The 15,988-nt window shown below is 39.8% G+C and overlaps 1 protein-coding gene across 3 annotated transcripts in view; it reads left to right on the top strand.

Annotated features, from left to right (window-relative positions):
• The first annotated feature begins 797 nt into the window (after positions 1–797).
• The window catches only part of LOC135256586 (carboxyl-terminal PDZ ligand of neuronal nitric oxide synthase protein-like), a 74,982-nt gene continuing 59,791 nt past the window's right edge, over positions 798–15,988 (top strand). Inside the window, exons 1-2 of one of the 3 annotated variants that reach the window (XM_064338508.1) lie at positions 798–1,312; positions 1,633–1,704. In XM_064338508.1, the coding sequence (XP_064194578.1) occupies positions 1,208–1,312; positions 1,633–1,704 (177 nt within the window). In that variant the 5' untranslated portion in view covers positions 798–1,207. Of the gene's footprint in view, positions 1,313–1,632; positions 1,705–1,818; positions 1,917–15,988 lie in introns of those variants that run through there. The other 2 variants (XM_064338509.1, XM_064338510.1) reach the window with 2 other exon arrangements.

Here is a 15,988-nt window from a genome sequence, read left to right as displayed (position 1 = left end):
TTCAAGGGACATTTTAAAAGGCCTATAATTTCTACATGGATCACCTGATGTAGATGAATGGATATAAACACCCTCAAATTAAAGCTGGCAGTCTGCATTTTGACCTATTAACATAGTCATTGTTTTATTTCAAATTTTATGTGCTGGAGGCAGTGCCATTTCAACAAAAAAAAATGTGTCACTGTCCCAATACCCAATTAAATGCATTTAATGGAATATATACGTTTTATATATGCACTATGCAGTTGGCATTATTTGGGATAGTACAGTTAGCATGTAAAACAATCATCTGTCCTCAGTTGGAACACTCAAGACTGCCTCTGAAAGCAATGTCAGCAAAAGAACTGTTCATCAGGAGCTTCATGAAATGAGTTTCCATAGCCAAGCAGCTGCACACAAGCCTAAGATCACCCTACACAATACCAAATGTCAGTTGGAGTGGTGTGAAGCACACCGGCATTGGATTCTGCAGCAGTGGAAATGTGTTCTCTGGGGTGATGAATCACACTTCACTATCTGGCAGTCTGACGGACGAATCTGGGTTTGGCAGTCAGCATAGTGCCAACTATATTGGCTAAAATTCTGCTAACTGTAAAGTTTGGTGGAGGAGGAATAATTTTCTTCTTTTCTACTTTTTTCTTCACCAAGGTACCACTAGGTGCCACGCAGTACCTCGTTGTAATAGGTTTAAATGAATGAGGAAAGCGATGCTATAACCCCTCCTACGAATTCGTAATGTAACTCTATTCCAATCAAAACAGGCGGAATTCCCAGATCCACCCAATCAAGGTCTGCGCCCGATTTATCCGCGTCCGAGATGTCTGTATGTGTCCCAGTCATGGCGCTGCTATGAGAAGACAAGCGTAAACATAGGGACGTTGAAGTATTTTAGCTGAGGAAAAGGGAGAAAGCACGAGATTATCGAATGGGAATGCGTGCTTTCGCCGAGACCGGGGTCGAAGTGCAGGCTACTTCTAGCATGTTATTATATTGAGGAAAAAAACGAGAGGATTGGTGCGCTACGTAGTAGTTGTTGTAAAGTTACGTTTGTGGACGGTGTGTTTTATTATAACGGCGCGTTTTGGAGAGACTAAGGAGGACGGTGCAATGTGGAGTTTCGAAGTAGGGAACCTGACATCGTGGGATTGATCTGGTTGAACTGATTTAATTATCTTGCCAGTTTGAACTCTGATGTAACTCGGCGACCATGCCTGGGAAAACCAAGTACAATTTAGTCGATGATGATCACGATTTAAGGATTCCTATGCACAACGAGGAAGCTTTTCAACATGGGGTCAATTTCGAAGCTAAGGTGAGAGCATTAATTACAACTTTTCCTTGGGGCAAGCGGTACGACGGGTATCAAAATAACGATAACATTTATAGAGTTCGACGCAAAAGTATATTACTGTAGCCTACTACTTGGACGTCTTGCTTTACATTTCAATTTGTTTAATTATTACTGTGCAGTATTGTCCCACGTGTGAATTGTAACCTGTACATCGACGGTAAGCGTCGCTTGCAAATCGTCAGGTCAAGTTTTTCATTGTACGTTTTAGGCTGCCAAACGTGCAGTCTCATGCATGCATTAGGAACAGATACATTTTAATGCGTTAATGTTCTTATTTGTAGTACATTGGTAGTCTGGATGTGGCGCGACCGAATAGCCGAGTTGAGATTGTGGCTGCAATGAGGAGGATAAGGGTAAGTTGAATGGCGTTATGTTTATAAATACGTTTCAAAAGCAACTGTATTTTCTGCCGGTCTCGTTTCTCTTTTTGCTTGAATTTACCCTATATTATCTTTGTTTGTTTATAGCTAATACGGGGTTTCACTGCGTATTTCCATTCCGAAAACAGAATAGACTAACACAATGACACTCCGCGACCTACTGTAAATCCCAGATGTTGTTAATGGTATGTTTGAAAAATTGACGTGATTGCCATAACTGCTTTTGGGTTTGAGAAGTCATTGGTCGTGGCGGTGTGGGAACACCTTTTAAGTTTGTGGTTTAACCGAGGCTGCACATTTATTCAGTATATGGTTGTAATATTGTGTATTGCCCTGCGTGTCATTCTGACTCGTTCATACATTTGCGCAACATGTTTATGACTGCATTCTGGTCTGGGAAATAAGGTAAAACTGTTGCCATTTCATTGTCATAGTGTTACCAACCCTGTTTTGTTTTTTTCAGACGCTCATCTCGTCTAGCCAGTACCCCCTAGGTAGTAACGATACCATTAACCTTATTAAACATACAGATCCAGCCTCTAGTAGGGAGAACAGCTGCCTTTTGGCCAAGAGACAAACATTTCCTTCAGCATGAGGTTATTGTCGGAGTTCCTTATGAAAGTAAATTACTGGCTGCTCCCTCACTTGGTGAGCAATGTTAAATGCAAGTAGCCTACAGTATGCAAGTTTATAGTTTGCCTAAATATTTAGTACTAATTAATGTATAATCCCCTTCCTATAATGTTGACCTTAATCAATGTATGTCTAAATCTTGTGGTGGAACATGTAAGTATATAGGTCCCCTTAGCTGCTCAAGTAGTGTTCAGCTTAAGTGGGACAGTTTATTCAGGAAAGCCGGATGTTGTGCTCTCTTGAGGAAAAAACAAAAGTGCAATTTCAGTTTACTTGGATTTAAAGTGAAGATTCAAGACAGAAACCTCCCTCACCATGCACTTTTCCAGTGAAGGATAGAATTTATGTTTACTAGCCATTTTTGCTGATTACGTTTACTTTAATTAACATCATGGAGTTTTGGTTCCTTGTGTTTGAAAAGAAAAACCACTGACTTCAAAATGGTTAGTTGCAAGTGATTTTAATTGCCTGGCTCTATTTGAACTGAATTCTTTTTAATAATCAGCTTTCTTTCTTTAATTAACATGAAGCCTTTGGAAACATATCAAGTATGTGATATAGCCTACTACACGGAAAAGCTTATATTTAAAGTCAACTTGAGTAAAAACATCTGGCAATCTTTTGAGACACAATCCAAAAGTTTCATTTGAAGTTTTGTGTTCAGATTGGCAAGAGTAATTCTGAAGTTATGAGCTTTGTGCTGCGCAGTAAAACTATTGATGATTTAAGTGACTGTGAAAAGTTGTGATTGTTCACAATCCCTCTCACACACACATACCCCCGGCCCCCTTTCATGATTACCATCAAGTTAATCGTTCTGTTCCTCTTATGCTTGTGATATCCATTCCCCACTCTGTTCAGCCTGTGATCATTCTTTCCATCTTATCTGTCCTGTTTCTGTTTTAAATCCATTTTTTGGCCCTAACTGCCTGTCTATGATGGATGTGTGCTGTCTTTTATTCCATCTTTCATCTCCTGAATTAATTCCTTCGGCAATACTTCCTGTGGAACTGATTTCATTTTATCATTCTGCACACTCATTGTAATTAAAAAAAAAAACAGTTAATTATTTGATGCCTTTGTTTTTTTGTCCATAAAGCTAAGCTTATAACCCTTTAATCTATATTTTTATTGTACACCTGTGTGTAACGTATACTACTTTTAAATCCTTTAAGCCCACTGGGGATTGCTATCTTGTATTTCTTTTCTGAGTTGCATATCAGTCAACAAAGTAAAAAATATTTTGCTATGATGCCATCTTCTTGTAATCAAGTTACATGCTAATGAACTTAACTGCAATGATGATGACTTTAAAAATAACAGTGAGAATGTGCCTTTTGCTCTGGTCTGGCCTTTTCTTATGAGACGGGGACAGATGCATCCCTCCACTGTTTATAGTGCAGGAGGTAAAATATTGGCCTCGGAATTGACGGTTTTATATGATTGATGTTGCGAGGCCTCATCCATGCGTGCTCAGGCATCATTTTCTTGTTATCCGTCTGTATTGCCGTGTTGTGGGGGCTTTGGGTGAAGCCTCTTTGTCTCCCCAGATTGCTCTGCTGTTAACGTGAGTCAACAGCAGAGGTGGAGCTGGTAGGCGGGGTGATGGTATCTTTGCCAGTTTCTGCCTACACATTTGGAGACATTTACCGTGTCATGATAATGTCCACATTGAGAATGTCCTCATTAATTAAGTCTTTATAAAGTTAAAAAAAAAAAAAGTCTAAAGTGAATGTCATGTGTTTTTCTGAGTGATATAAAGGACAGAAAGGATAAACACTCCTTCAGCCTTACCCGTAACTAACATCTATCTAAAAAACATTTTGGAGGTAATCGAGTGATTTTATTTATACTGAACATTTGCCAGCAATTGTTCACTTTTCTTTATCCCTGTCCCCAGATCATAAACTGGGTTCACCATTTAATGCAATTAATGGAATGTGGGATTCCTTTATTTGGCATTAGGACACACCACACAGGAATGTGGAGAAGTTATTGCCTGTATTATTGAATACCAAAGGGAGTGATTGAGGCTGTGAGTACCCACGTTAGGCTGAATGACAAACACATCACAACTCAGGCAGTTAAAAATAAAACAAACAAAACTATCCATCAGAATCAGTCTCCACTGAATTGTAAATTTAACCACATTTACATTTCCTACATGCATACGCACACACAAACACAAGCGCACACACACACAAACACACACGCCTAATTTCATTCAAGCATTAAGGCATTAACCTAAATGTCAAATCCTTGTGTGCACCATGAGCTGTGCTCCAGCAGTCTATAGACCAGTATATGATCCCTTAAATGTGTAATTAAATTCATAACATATGTAGATGTTTTTTTAAGAAATGATCTTTAGTTATTTCGAAATTAGAGTTATGATAAACGTCAGATAGCGTCTGCTTAAGTGCATTCATTCACTCAGACCAGGCCAGTGCTGCTGTATTGTCAGTCAGCAGAGTGGACCTCAAATACACTGATCTGAGAACAGTTCATATGAGCCGGTTTTGTTTCACTGTGGAACTTTATCGGCATCGGCGTGTCTCAGCTACGCTAATCTTAGATCGGTTCACACGGACAGGTTGCCTTTTGTGCCTGAATGTAGGCATGCCCATGCTCCAGTGATTGTTCCCTGCCCCTTTTCCCTGAGTCGGTCCATCACCTTCCTGTAAAAAGCTGGCAAGGGCGCTCTCGGACAAAGTGGCTCCAGGAAACCAGCCTGTGCCATAGTGCCATCTGTCTCCATAGCAAAGGGCCTCCTTTCGAGTCCATGAGAAAGATGAGCATTCTCAGTAACGGGCGATCTCCTCGGCTGCTGCCAGCCCCTTCCTGAAATCTGAGCATGGCTTGCCCCGATTCCAGCTTCACCATAGTAACTCAAGATGTCTGAGGGGCCCTACAGACAAGGTTCTTCGCATGCTGCAAAATGGATCCTAAATAATGGATTTCAATGGAGTCAATCCAGTTGCATGCTGTACGGCATGGGTGTTCTGCAGGAGTCTCTCTGGTGCAGATATTCTCCCATTCACAGGCACGCTTAATCAAGATCCAAGACATCCCTTTCCGGACTGGGCAACTAACCCTTCATAGATGGCTGATGTGAATTTTCAGGCTTATTCAGTGCCACCTTAGGAAACCTACTGGTGACAGCCATGCTGTAACAAATGTGTCCCTCCAATGTGAGCCATTCCTTAAATTCACTGTCCCTGGCAACAATGAAATCAGTTTCCTTGCGTAACCCTGAGATGAATGTGTAGGTTGAGGGCTGTGTGCTAACATGTTTTTCGAGGAGCACATGTGCTCCTTAGTTGAAAAAAAATTGCATCCCATTTAGTTGGTGTGTTGTGCTACTAAATTATATTTTCCAGTTAGCACACATCAGTCTTCAGGAGCAAGTGCTCCTAAAATGGAAGTACTGTAGAGCCCTGTAGGTCCTGTACCTGATGATGAATATTAAAACCCAGCCAAGAAATCACTTTATAAATTAAAAGCTGGAAAAATGGGTTCCTCTTTTTAAGATTTTTTTCAATTGTGTGGTTACTCAACGAACATAAATCTTAAATTTAGTGTGGCTCTCCAAAGCAAGTGTTCATCTGTTGCTTTGATCAAGCTTGAGAAATACTCTGAATTAAGTCTGCAATCTGCGCATTAGACATAATAAACTTGGTGTGGGGCCCATGGTTAGGTTGCGTGTAAGAATTAGGTTGGTATCAGCAAGCTCTGATAATATTTTACACTTGAGCAGAGAAATGGGTAAAAATGTGTCTTCTGCGTTGATTATGGCATGGTTGCTGTTTTGAAGGATTTAGCCTCACTGCTGAAAATCTAAATGGTATACTTAATCTTAGCAGCGTCAGTAGAGAGATGCTGCGGAGTGCTTGAATGAAATGCCAGGAAAGTGTCGGATGCTAAAGAATGAGCCAGCAGTAAGACCTCAGATGGGAAACGTTCTGTGGGACTCTTCCAAGCTGATTACTGAAAGTCCACAGCAAATTCAGTCACACTGTCCAGTACGAATGTGGCTTAGAGGCTATCCTTGCTATCCTCTGGCATTTACTCTAAGCCCGAAGGGTATATTTGCTGGCATTTACCCACAGAGCGGTGCCATTTTTATGTTTATTTATTGTTTGGTTATGGAAAGTATCTGCACTGCATTATTAAAACCACTTCTGAATGCTTCCAGATTTAACCATCATTTTGTAACAGTGATTACATGTTAAAGGTTAGTAGTCAGTCATTCACATCAGCAGATGATTGATCAATCTATCCTGCGCGTTGATCTATCCCGTTGGTTCTCAACCGTATCCCACAGAGAGCTACAGGGTCTGCTGGGTCTTGTTCTTACGCAGGAATGAATTGATTTGTTAATTCAGCTGACCTGGTTTCTTGGGTCTGAATTTGTTAAAGATTTTTAAAGCGAAAACAGAACTAACACTCCCTGTTACTGTTCAGGACCAGGGTTGAGGACCAGTGATTTAGCTTCTTAAACCTTGTCACAGTCTAAAATTCAGGCAAATAGCCTAATCAAAAACCCCTTGCTATGGGAATATTGTTAGAATTGAAGGTGTGACCTGTGGCAGTGTGGGGCGGGTTGAGTTTGACTAGATGGAATATGCAGTTGCCATTCACTCTCTCTAAAACCTCATGTCTTGTTGTGTAAACAGTGGCTAGTGATTTCATCGGCCATTGTGTACAACTGTATAACCACATTTCCCTTATTTGTTTAGTTACAACTAAATTGGAGCCCTTATCTGGCCTGTTGCCATTTGAATTGTTATTGCTATTATTTATTTTTATTTTTTGTTAGTTTTACAAACCAGTGCAATATTATTCATGCATGAAATGTATGTATGTAAATGACAGTATGTATAGATGAAATTAAACCATAGTAATTCTCTTGCTTCCCATGAATGAGTTTTCGTTTGTTGGAACAGTGTTTAATTGGGAAGAAAAGAAAAACTGGACCGGACTTAAAAGCTTGAGCTTCAGATGTAGTACGAGTGAGGGACGTGGGTAGCCTGCTGATGCTTTGAGCCTGTGCAAAAGGAGACGTGTTTATGATTGAACAGCCCCCTCTCCCGCCCGACACTTCCCCCCGCTCCCGCCGACAGATGTACGCGCGGAAAACAAACAACAGGCCCAGCGGCCGTCCACCAACCTGCCGGGTGCTTCAAAAGGCTCCCACCCACGAAAAATAGTGCCGAGTCGCTTTGTTTGCTTTGTGGCCTTGACGCTTCTCTGCTGGCTCATCAGTTGCCAAGAGATACCTAGCCTTCACGGGGGCGGGCGGGTGGGGGTGTTCTGCGCGATGACAGGTTCTGAAGACTCGTGCGTGAAAGCCGTTTCGCTCTGCTGGAGTGGAGTGGGTGGTTTAACCGGGATTTGGGACCAGCTGACAGCTCTATGCGTGTCAGTCAATAGGAAGCTACAAGGGCTAGAGAATTTGTCCATTTGTGTCCTTTAGAACAGGCTCCTCTTTTGCACCTGATTTTGCTCCTGACAATCTCTTCATCAGTTAGGGTGATATGCCCTGAATAGCTTAGGGCACAATTTCCTGTAACTGTGTTTTTTTTTTTCATTGTATTGGTTTGGGTCCTTATAATTATTTTGGTTTGAAGCTCTTTGTATTCCACAGGCAAAGTTTTGGTTTATCAATCCTGTGGCCATCCTCAAGTAAGTGCTCTGTGTCAACAAACATACAAGGTCTTATGGCCACTTTCTGTATGAAGCATTACCTGGGTAAATCAATATAGCATTATATTTAAAGAGCAATTTCTTTAGACCTATGTACACAGCGTTATGACCCTCAGCACGTTTATTCTTGGGAATTGTCAGGATACTACAGTAGAATTAATTGCCCAGATGCCCAAGACAACCATTATTTTTTCCAAGACTACCAAATTGTGGTGGTCACAGCCCATAAACAGCCCCTGCACTGTAAAATTCAAAAAAAAAAAAAATGTTTTACTGAACGTATTGAATAGCCTGAACTTAAAACATTTAAAAGTCATACATTCTATAACTCAGTTTAGAGAAGGTTAACTTAAAACCTAAAAACCAGTGAATAATTGAGGGGCGGATGTGGAAACTACAAATAAATTCTCCAGGTTTTTTGTGGATGAGTATGGTTTGGAGAGAATGGGAGAAAAACATAATGTAATTGTATTGGGTGTTTCTGTAGGGGTCTCACTTGATATGATTGGTAGGCAGGAATTAACTTTGTATTTTAATGCAGAGCAGAGCCTGCTGTTCCTTTTTTTTACTGCTGCAAGCGTGCCAGCAGTTTATGGGCTGTGGTGTAACCACCAGAGAAATATAATATAACGTTGCCAAAGTCAGTCTGAGAAATGTGACATTTTTCACAAATGAGAAAGCCTTACAGTATATGAACATCTTAGCTAATGCATGGTTAGTAAGTTAGATGTGTGATGTTGTGACATCTAACTTTAACCAGCTAGAAAGGTTTGTTTTGATACTGTAGCAGTATAACCTGGCTCTTAACTTATACCTAGTCACCCCTCAGTTTAATTTGTGCAACAATTTCCTCCCTCTCTACCCTGCCTCATATGTGGTGTGATTTCTGGTGCAAAATTTCTGCAAGATTTGTGTTCTAATAAACCGGTGTAAGGGAGATTGAAGGGAAGGGAAATGAAATGTCTCCCCCATTGAAAAGACCCATGAAGTCTTTCAGTGCTTCTGCCGGCCTAATACATATTGTTTGTGGCCACACTATTCTTTGTAATGTATTTTACTGTTTGAAAGCTCTCTCTCTTTGTCTCTCTGTCTCCATCTCTCAACCATGGCTCCTCTCGCTGTATATGTAATTCAATTGAGGACTGTCAAAAAATTACTTTGGTTTGTTTTCAGCCACAAGTTCAGGCAGGGATCATTCTAGAATGCCCTGCCTGGACACAGCCAGTATGGAGCTGGTAGGGGTTTAGGCAGAAATACTTTATACATCTCCCCCAGTCAGTAAGCAAGCCAACTGGTCCCATTTGCTTAAATGTGTGAGTGCTGCATAGATCAAAATAATTGAACAGATAGCTACATTCAGCAGTTCATTAAAGATCCATATTCAGGCTATTTTATTTATTGTACAATATGATGTGGCTAAAGATGCAAAAGTTTTGGTTTAGAGGTGTCACCAGTCAGTTCTGCTTCAACTTTGCTACAATTGCGTAATGTAATTGTGGCCTGCAAATGCAAATCTACATTTTAAACAAAAATAGATTAAATTCATGCTGAACAATAGCCCTTGAGGAAAAATAAAAAACCTCTGGAAAGTGAATAAACTTTGAAAAAGTGTGGCGCCAAGGCACTCTGTTTTCGAGTGAAAAAACGTTTAAAAAGCTTTTATTGACTGGGCTGAAACAAGGCCATTCTTATTTCAGCCCTTATTTTAAAATGGAATCAGAATCAAAATGGTGGAAAGGGATGAAAGAAAAGTGCATATAACCTCTACAAATAAGGTTATATGTGAAGGGCAGCAGTTGAAAAGAATTTTGATTTGATGTATATCATATAAATTATTGTGGTGTTCAGTCATTACAGCCTTCTTGTATTCTCTTCACATCATCTGACATGAAGGGAAATTGACCTGTTCATGATGAGAGATCAATGTAGACTGTCTTCACATTTAGGTTAAGAATGACATCAATCAGAATTCTACTGTTCTGGCCTTAGACACTTTCAGAATGCTGGAGGTATGGCAATCACAAACTTATCTCAGGAAGTTATCTCAGTCACACAGACACACACGCGCACACACACACACACACACACGCACATTGCAGGATTAAATCCTACATGGGTTACTGCCTTTGTTCCCTTGAGTAAGGCACTTACTTTCTTCAGTAAGTTATCCAGCTGTATAGTTGTCTAGCTTTGTAAGTTTCTCTGGATACAGCCTTATTCTTGGAAAATAGTGTAAATACCAGTTCTCTGTAATCACAATTAAATAGCTGTATAAGGAAATCTTTTGGACAAAACATTTACTGTGGGTTCTTTTAAAGAGCCTGGAGTCTTGGATTCTGCTACCAACACCATATATTTTCTGAAGGTGTGGCATCTTGGTTTGTTTGCACATTACCCTTACAGAACCATTTACTCAGAAATGGTACACGTAGTGTGGTGTTACAGCACTGGGCCGAGCAGGCTCTGAGCCTGTGGCAACTCACTTTGAATCCCTGTCAGCAGTCCATGGTATGCTGTTATATGAGGCATTTTAGCTCGGTTCCTCTGTCAATCTACCGTCCTATATTAGGGTCACATGTTCAAAACTGTACTGTAAGCATCGTCAGTCTGGCAGAACAAAAGCATCTCTTAAGAAAATAAGTAGAAGGAATCGAAGTGAGTGAAGAGGTAGAATGGAATGCCAAAGTAAATGGAATACCAAATGGAATGCTAGCGAGTGGCAAACAAATGGCTGTAGGGGGAACATGTTTGCTTTTGTGGTGGGGGGTATTCTGGTTAGTTTTGTTTGTGTTGTAGTTAAAGGAATACCAAAATTCTGCTGATGCCTGAGGGTTGTCATGGCAATTAAAATCAACATTGGAACCTTTCAAATCAACAGATTTCAAAATTGTCAGTTTTTTTTTATTACAGAAAGGGTTCACTGAAGTGACTAAATCCGATTACAGTTGGAAATTAAGATGTAGGCCTACTTCATAAAAATCTGACAGCTGTTTAGTGTGTTCCATCCAGGTGCAAAAAATTAAGGATGTTTACTCAAAAATAGTATTAAGCAAATAAATAGAAGATAAATGATTACAGTGAAGATGTAGAATAAAACATGTAAATAATGTGTCATGCATTTTATGATGGTTATACCTTTCCATCATGTGCATGATGCCAATAATTATCCCATTTGGCAGAAAGGGAAAAAGATGAAGTTATCCAAACTTAAGGACTTAAGGAACTAAAATATAACACTATATTAAGTATATGCCATACAAGAATAGCAATTAGTGCAGTCAGAATTCAAGCCAGTATAATTGATTGATTATCACAGATTATCTGTAATTTAAAAAATTATAATCCCTGAGGTGATTCCTCATTTTATACCACCAAAACTCTCCTTCTGAGCACAAGTACCAGCTTCCAGATGGCCTGCTTAGAGATACCCCTGCCCCCAAATGCAGCCAAATTAGGGTCATGCTTCTCAAACCCATAAAGTAGTCTACATTACATTACAGGCATTTGGCAGACGCTCTTATCCAGAGCGACGTACAACAAAGTGTATAACCATAACCAGGAACAAGTGTGTTGAAAACCCTAGAGGGAAGTACAGTTCCAAGTGCAGGGAGCGACCGCGTAGTTTAACTTGGACCCTGTAGGTTAATCTGATCAACACAAACAAAAGCAGCAACAAAGCAGTCTATGCAAATAATACAAGCAATAATTAAGTAGGCACGAGTGCAATAACTAAAGTCTAGCAATAGCAACCATAGTCCAGCACACTTATGGAATGTGCAGCATTTGATCAGAGAAGCAGTAAGGTTGGTAATCATTGCATGTGCACTCTGGAAGGCTGTGTTCTTTCAGACATACAGGAAGGCTGGGTATGACACGGCCGGAGACCATCAGGATGTGAAATGTAAACAATGGAGGTGGAATGAAACCCTTATCCTGCTGTGCCGTGTTTTGAGAGCAGGGTTTTTAGGGAGGGAATGTGCCTCAGGAAGGGCTGTTAGAGAGAGGAAGTGGGAGAACAGCTAAGCCAGAATGGGAATAAGGAGGATAGTCTGTGTGTGATGGACTGATTTAAGATTTAAGCAAGTTTGACACTGTGTTAAAAGTATCAAGGAAACTGCATTTATACCACAGACTGATACATATTGCTTGCTGTTTGCTTTGTAGGAAAAACTTACTCGATAACTTTCTTTCTTGATCATGGAAGTTTACTTGCTTCGCATAGTCACTCACATATCCTGCCTTCCGACTTGTTTTTCAGCCAAAATGAGAGTCCTTCTTTGTTACGTCATGAAAAAGCATCTTTAGCTTACCAATAGGTGAGCCACAGTAGCAAAATACTAATCAGTACTAGACAGCTTATTGAAACAGTGATGTCCCCAAGCCTCCATCTTCCCATAGGATTTTCGGGATTAATCCTCTCCCCTATAGTATGAAAGGAGAACCATCATTCCACCCATCCATGTCAGGAAACTCTATTTAATGAGGTCTATTAAAAAGGCATAGGAACCTGCTGGCATTGCAAAGCTGTGGGTTGTCTGAAGCAGTTCTTGTACAATACGGGCTAATGAGCCATGTGCTCAAGTTAGCGGTTATGATCCACTAATAGATAAAAGGGATTTTCTGGGGGTTTGGTGAAAAATAATTTTTGGTAGTACCACGAGACAGCATTCCCCAGTCCAGCCAAATAGGAAAGACTTTGGGTACACTGGAAGGAAACCAGACCCTATTGTAGAGCTTATGCTCCATGCATGATTAATGCTTTAATCTGCTCTCATGGCTATCTGCTTTCTGCTCTGATAGCTGCATTTATGGATATAATCATTCACAATTTTCCTAAGCCTGGGAGGGAATACTAATGGGTTTTTAGGTACTGCACCCTGATATGTAGTTCACACCCACCCATGCATCTGCTGTTATTGTGTTCATTCTGTAGATTTCAAGCCCATGTGAAGTGATCATAACTGAATTTTTAATATCAAAGGAAAGAGAGAGTTCAGTTTACACATGATTGGTGAGCGCAATTGGTCTTTTTCTTTGTTGTGTATATTGCAAATGCCCTGGAGAGCTTAATTCAGCTACTGGCCACTTAATTTGAGTCTTAAATCTAAGCTGGGAATTTCAACTGTCAAACGTTTAGCTTGAAAAAATGTCAGTTGGATGGCAACGGCACATTTCTAATTACCACCAAAATTTGCTTTCTAGTCATTATTTAAGAAACTGTAATGCCCCTTGATGAAGTACTGGAGAGAAGTGCAACTCCCATCTAATTTCCCTTGTGGTTATTTGGGTTCTGAAAGTGTGCAATATTACTGCATAGTTTTGTGCTTGCTGCAAATCTGTGTCAGAGCACAGTGTTCACTTTTAACCATTTACGTCCGCAACTGTCCATATTTTAGATATTATTATTGCAAATTCTAATTTTTCTGGTTTACATCGATTGCCCTGGAAAAAAAATGGTCCATGGCTAAATAATGTGCATCAGGTTTCTACACGCAAGGCACTTGCATATTGCAGTCATCCTGTAATGTGACTAGAATATAAAATATAAATCTTTTGATTGAATCACATTTCAAATAAATGTCAAAATTTGAATAATCCATGTGAAATCTTTTTCGCCTTTCATTTTCAGCACAGAATTCCTGAATCCTCACTTTTGCAGTAGGACTTGCCAGTTTGTCGTTACTTCAATTTAAATCAGCAGTCTATCTGATCTGCCACATTGATCCACTATAAGATATCTGCCACTTGATTGCCTTCAAGCAGTGATTTTTTCAAATCTGTTGTCCTTTTTTAAGTCTGTCTCGGCACATCATTCTCGGAGTACAGAGACACATGTAGTCTCAGGGTACATAAGTAAGCCATTATTGATTTGGCAGCGTTGATATAATCAAGAGATATTTATCAATCTAACAGCAACAAGAAGGTGGGAATTTATACAGAAAAATGATCTTTGTTTTTATCAAGACAAGGACTAATCTTGTTAATGCTGAGTAATGTTTTTAAAGGCTTACGAACTCCAGTTAATCAAAGTCTTTAGCTGCAGAAAGATGGTGGGGTGTGGTATTCTGCAAGCTGGCAGGGGGGGGGGGGGGTTCTATAGTCCATTTTAGTAACTCCACTTGCCATTTCTCACTTTCCACTTCTCATGTGCTTATTAGGCCTTGTTCAGTTTATAAGTGACAATGGAAGGGTCAGTAGAGACCGTATTTAATCTGTAAAAAGTAATCTGTTGCTTTTAAACAGACCCTGTACAAACCAGTCTCTCAAACCAGTCTCTCAACTTCATTATAAATTTTTCTTACCTCAAAAAATGTATTTTGACCCAGCAATGACAGCTCTGTGGTGTACTTTTCAAATGTGATTAGCCAAAAAGAATTCACAAGACCTCTTTTCCAAAATTCAATTAAATTTCATGCAACCTTCCACTGTACACATGTTTATATCTTGCTAGGTAATAAATCACGGAATGTAGTACCTTTGACAGTGATTTGCACATCTACTCTGTAGGCACTGAATAATGCAGAAGTACACAACTCACAGTTTTACGGGGTTTGTTTTTTTGTTTGTTTTAAAATCCTCGTGTCCTAATTTCTGAAGTAGGTGTCGACGCTATGGAAACGTCACGTTGATTCTTAAATCCTTACTGTTGATCTTTATTGTTGATTTTTACTGTTGATTTTTAAACAGAAAATGTAATTCAGTATGTTGTTTCTTAAATGTAAAAAGGTTGCAGTGGTTCCCAGTGTTTGCATTAGCATTGCTAATACTAGTTTAACTACATGTACAGTGTGGTGGTAGTATCACTGTTTTCCATATCAAATAACTTGTTAGTAGCAAACCTGTTTGGGGTTTCTGTGTTGAAGCAGGAGTCACCATGGCCATACCTTTCCAAATTTATGACTGTAATTGAAACAGCAGAAAGCACGTATTTGTTTAGGTGCTTACTCTGCAATCTGAAGAAGATGCTCTCAACTTCAGTGGCATCCAACACAAATTTAAGAACACATTATTCAAGCAAGTGCCCACTAAGCTAGTCATCACAGCTAGCTAGCTATTAATATTAGTCTGCAAATTATATTAGCTATAAATGATGGCTCCACCCCGAACCTGCTAATGTTTATAAGTAACTAGTTTTTGTAAATTAGCCTATATTAACTCAGTAATGTTCCCATTAACAGATTTAATTGAGAATTTTCTAGGAAGGTACAGCGACATCTCGCTGTATTTTTCCACCCACTCCTCTCCTAGGCACACTTTGGTTAAATCAGCACTAACTAGCTAACATTAGCTACCTAGCCAAAGCATTAAACCTGGTGACATGTATTAAGTAGCTTGCATGCATGCTGCAATCACATCTACACAGAGCTGTTAAAAAGGGTGGTTAGTCTAAATTTTTTCAATGAGGAAGAAGATATTTGCTGAGTTCAACACTGGAGCCTGCTAATGCTGCTGGGGAACGACTCTTTTGAAGGAAAATACATTTTCCGACTGCAGAGAAACCATCTTTCTGATGCAAATTTTGAAAGGCTCCTACTGCGTCATGTGAATAAGCGTATCTTATAAGCACGCACAAAAAAACCCACACACGTGCTCACACATTTTCTATACATGTATTCGCATATAAATGCTGTATATATTTTAATGTCATTCTTTGGAGCACGTGTTTTTTTTCCCACTTGTCTTTAAGGACTGATTATTAATCCGCAGCATGGAGCTGTTCTATATTGAAGCTATGGAGGCAACTCAACAGTGCTGATTCAGAATCAGCCTTAAAGAAAAAGTGGCAAAATACGTGAACTGCTTTATATTCTGCCCCTTTTGAAGGTGTTCTTACATTTGTCATTGACATCTTTGAAGTGGAGAGCGGTTGTTCTTAGGATGACTGAATGCAGCATGCAGTGTGTGTAGGTGGGTGTTA

The sequence above is a fragment of the Anguilla rostrata genome, chromosome 6 (assembly GCF_018555375.3).
Source record: "Anguilla rostrata isolate EN2019 chromosome 6, ASM1855537v3, whole genome shotgun sequence".
NCBI classification, from domain to species: Eukaryota; Metazoa; Chordata; class Actinopteri; order Anguilliformes; family Anguillidae; genus Anguilla; species Anguilla rostrata.
The sequence above is the reverse complement of the archived record's forward strand: the minus strand, read 5'-3'. Positions and strand labels throughout refer to the sequence as shown.